Here is a 2,995-nt window from a genome sequence, read left to right on the forward strand (position 1 = left end):
TTGTCTAGGACAGAAATGAGCATTCCCAGTAACAGGGCCTGAAGTGAAGGTGAAAGAGCCCCTTGTTGGTTGAAATTTGAGTGGATACACAACCAGAAGCTGGAATTTTATGACCTAGAGTAGTAATTGTGAGAAAGCAAAAATCCCTGCATACCTTCAGTGGAAAAGGGAGAGCGGCCCCTCTCCTCATGCCCCCTGGGGACAAGGGTGGTCAACCCCAGGAGTATGAAGGGAGATTCTGAGATATGCTCAGGGTACCTCTGTGCGCCCGCGGGTGCTGGGAGGCCCCATTCGGCTTGCACTCCTTCACCAGGTCTTTCCCCAGTCCCCACGAGAGAAGGGGAGGGGGATGGGCACCGGCAAGTTTGCGGAAACTGGGAGGGGTGTGGGGGAGCTGCGTACCGGAGCACCCGGACTGCCCCAGGACAATCAGTGTCGCGTCGCGCATCGCACCCCACGTCGCCCACGCGCGCCAGGACACTAGCGCCCCGGCACACCCAAGACACACGCGGTGGGGGAAGGGCACGCGCCTCTGACATGGTCACGGCGTGCCTCCCACGCCTGCTGAGCCCCGCCCCCTAGTCGACCCTAGCAGCGAAGGAAAGGGGCGGCGCGCGAGGAAAGGAGGGGGTCCCCGCCGGCTCCGCGCCCCCGCAGTGGGGGCGGGGAAGGACGTTGGCGCCGCTTCCCCCGCCCCTCGCCCGAGCATCTCTGCGAGCGCCCCCTGCTGCTGTGCTCTCCCGCGAGACGGTATGGGGCGCGAGGAGAGGTCAGGGAGGGGGGCGCGGACCGGGTTCGCCCAGTCCTGGACTTGGGGCAGGAGGAATACGGGCACCGGAGAAGAACGGAGCAGGGGGTGTCGTAGGATAGCGTGCATCTGGGTTGGAGTGGGCCGAGCTGTTGACCCCCGCCCACCCTCCGTCCCTATCCCGGTCCCTGCGGGTCGCCCGACCCGCCCCGGCCGCGCTGGCCCCGCCCATGGGCCGCCCCCGCCGCCCCGCCCCCTCGCCACTGCTCACTCCGAAGTTTCCTGCGCTGTGCGCGGACGGGCTCCAGGGCTCGCTCGCTCCCTCTACGGCTCGGCCGCGCCCCCGGCCCGTGCCCGCGGTCCGCGCCCGCCCCGCCGTGCATTTAGCGGTTTTCCGCATCGGGACACCGTTGCTGCTGCTGGGCGAGCCGGAGCCAGAGCCTCCGCGAGAGCTGGCACCGGGTGGGCCGGGGGCGCGGGCCGAGGCGGCGGTACTGGCCCAGCTCCGGGCTCCGGGCTGGGTCCCCAGTGACAGCGCCGCCCGGGCAATGCCCGCGGGGACGCCGCTGGCCACCGGAACGAGGTGAGACGCGGCGGGTACGCGCGCTTATTGCGCGCCTGGGACCCTTTGAACTTGAGCTCTGGGGGCGCAGAGCCCTTCGGGCTCCCGCAGCCCTTCGCCTGGGCCTTGGGGGTGGGGCTGCCAGCCTTTGCCGGCGGGAGGGGGCGGGAGGGGGCGGGGGGCGCATTTGTCTCTAATAAGGAGAGACAAAGACATCCCGGCGGCCGCGGCTGTTCCCGCAGCTCCACTCCGCCTGAGGCGGGGTGGGGGCGTCGTTCCTGGGCCAGGGTCACTGCCTGCCCTCTCTCCGCAGGTGCTACCTTCTGCCACCATGACCGAGGGCACGCTGGCCGCGGACGAGGTCCGGGTGCCTCTGGGCGCTTCTCCTCCGTCTCCTGCAGCGCCGGTGAGGGCTTCTCCAGCGAGCCCTGGGGCGCCGGGGCGCGAGGAGCAGCGAGGATCCGGGTCTGGCGTGTTGACTCCTGAGAGCCCAGCGACCGAGTGTGGTGCGGACCTGGGTGCCGACGAGGAACAGCCCATCCCATACCCGGCACTGGCGGCCACGGTCTTCTTCTGCCTTGGGCAAACCACGCGGCCGCGCAGCTGGTGCCTCCGACTGGTTTGTAACCCATATCCTTACAGGGTTGACGAGGCGCTGGGGACTGGGGTGTGGGACTCCCCCTGCGTACGCCCTGTGAACCCCGGCTTCTGGGATCCGGCGCGGGCGGGTAGGGGTGTGCGACAGTGTTCTCAGAGATGGTGGGGATTCGCCAGTGGAATCCGGGTTCAGAGGCATCTTGGGACGGGAGAGTATGGACAGAAGCAGCGAGGATGCCACGGCTCAGAAGGGGAAAAAAGGTAGTTATTAACTCTTGGCGTCCTACGGAGGTGAGGGATCCCCGCTTGTATAGCTTTTCAAACGAACACCTAAGCCTGTGTGAAGACCCTCGCTGGAGGCTGGAAGGGGAGAAAGTTTTCCACCTGCTCTGTGGGCGCTGTGTGCCCTGCAGGGCTGGTCCCTAGTTCTTTTCCGCGGAGAGGCAGTGACGTTAGTTGAAAACTCACGCTTCCAGGCTGAAGTCCGTTCAGGGGCTGATTTAAGTCATGTGCTAAGGGAGGGGGGCAGGGAGGCTGCTAGCTTTGAGCCTGACCCCCCTTTTTTCACAGTTACCCAGCTAGAGAGAACAGGATTGTGTCTCCCCCCTCCCTTGGCCCCAAGAGCACAGACTTTCAGAGAAGCTTCCAGAACAGGGTTGAGTAAGTGTTGGAGGTATTTCTGGGGTGCATAAAGAGGCTTCTGGTCCCCAGAAGGTGGCCTTTTGGGGAGGAGCTGAAATCATGCCTGGTATTGCTTACCCCTGCCCCCCACTCCCAGCCAGCAACTGATAGGAGCTGGTCCCCAGGGTAGGCTGGGCTGTAGGTGCCCCTGCTTCCTTCCTGGACTGGTTGGGTGGAGGGCCAAGGGGAGTTGACATGGGCCCATAAACACTCTTAGGCAGAGTCGGAGACAGAGGCAAAATGAGCAATGTGTGTATATGTTTCTCTACCTTGTGTGTTTAACTGTATAAATATTAAATACAAAAGAGAAATCTGTACCAAAAAAAGTAATAAAGCCCGTGTTTCTTTTCACTCCAATCCAAACACTGGGTGAGTCAGATTTTTCTCTGCTTATAAAAGAGGATGGT

General features: G+C 63.7%; 1 protein-coding gene across 1 annotated transcript; it reads left to right on the top strand.

The window, feature by feature from the left end:
- Positions 1 to 1,182: 1,182 nt before the first annotated feature.
- LOC127219517 (voltage-dependent T-type calcium channel subunit alpha-1H-like) lies at positions 1,183 to 2,182 on the top strand. The gene is made up of 2 exons (XM_051181116.1): positions 1,183 to 1,331; positions 1,624 to 2,182. Exon 2 carries the CDS (start codon positions 1,642 to 1,644, stop codon positions 2,170 to 2,172), a length of 531 nt encoding a protein of 176 aa, XP_051037073.1. The 5' UTR covers positions 1,183 to 1,331; positions 1,624 to 1,641; the 3' UTR covers positions 2,173 to 2,182.
- Positions 2,183 to 2,995: the final 813 nt, after the last annotated feature.

This window comes from Phodopus roborovskii, unplaced genomic scaffold (assembly GCF_943737965.1).
Source record: "Phodopus roborovskii unplaced genomic scaffold, PHOROB, whole genome shotgun sequence".
NCBI classification, from domain to species: Eukaryota; Metazoa; Chordata; class Mammalia; order Rodentia; family Cricetidae; genus Phodopus; species Phodopus roborovskii.

Excerpts from the sequence above, each read along its gene's own strand:
- LOC127219517 (XM_051181116.1), top strand. The coding sequence starts at position 1,642 with ATGACCGAGGGCACGCTGGCCGCGGACGAGGTCCGGGTGCCTCTGGGC.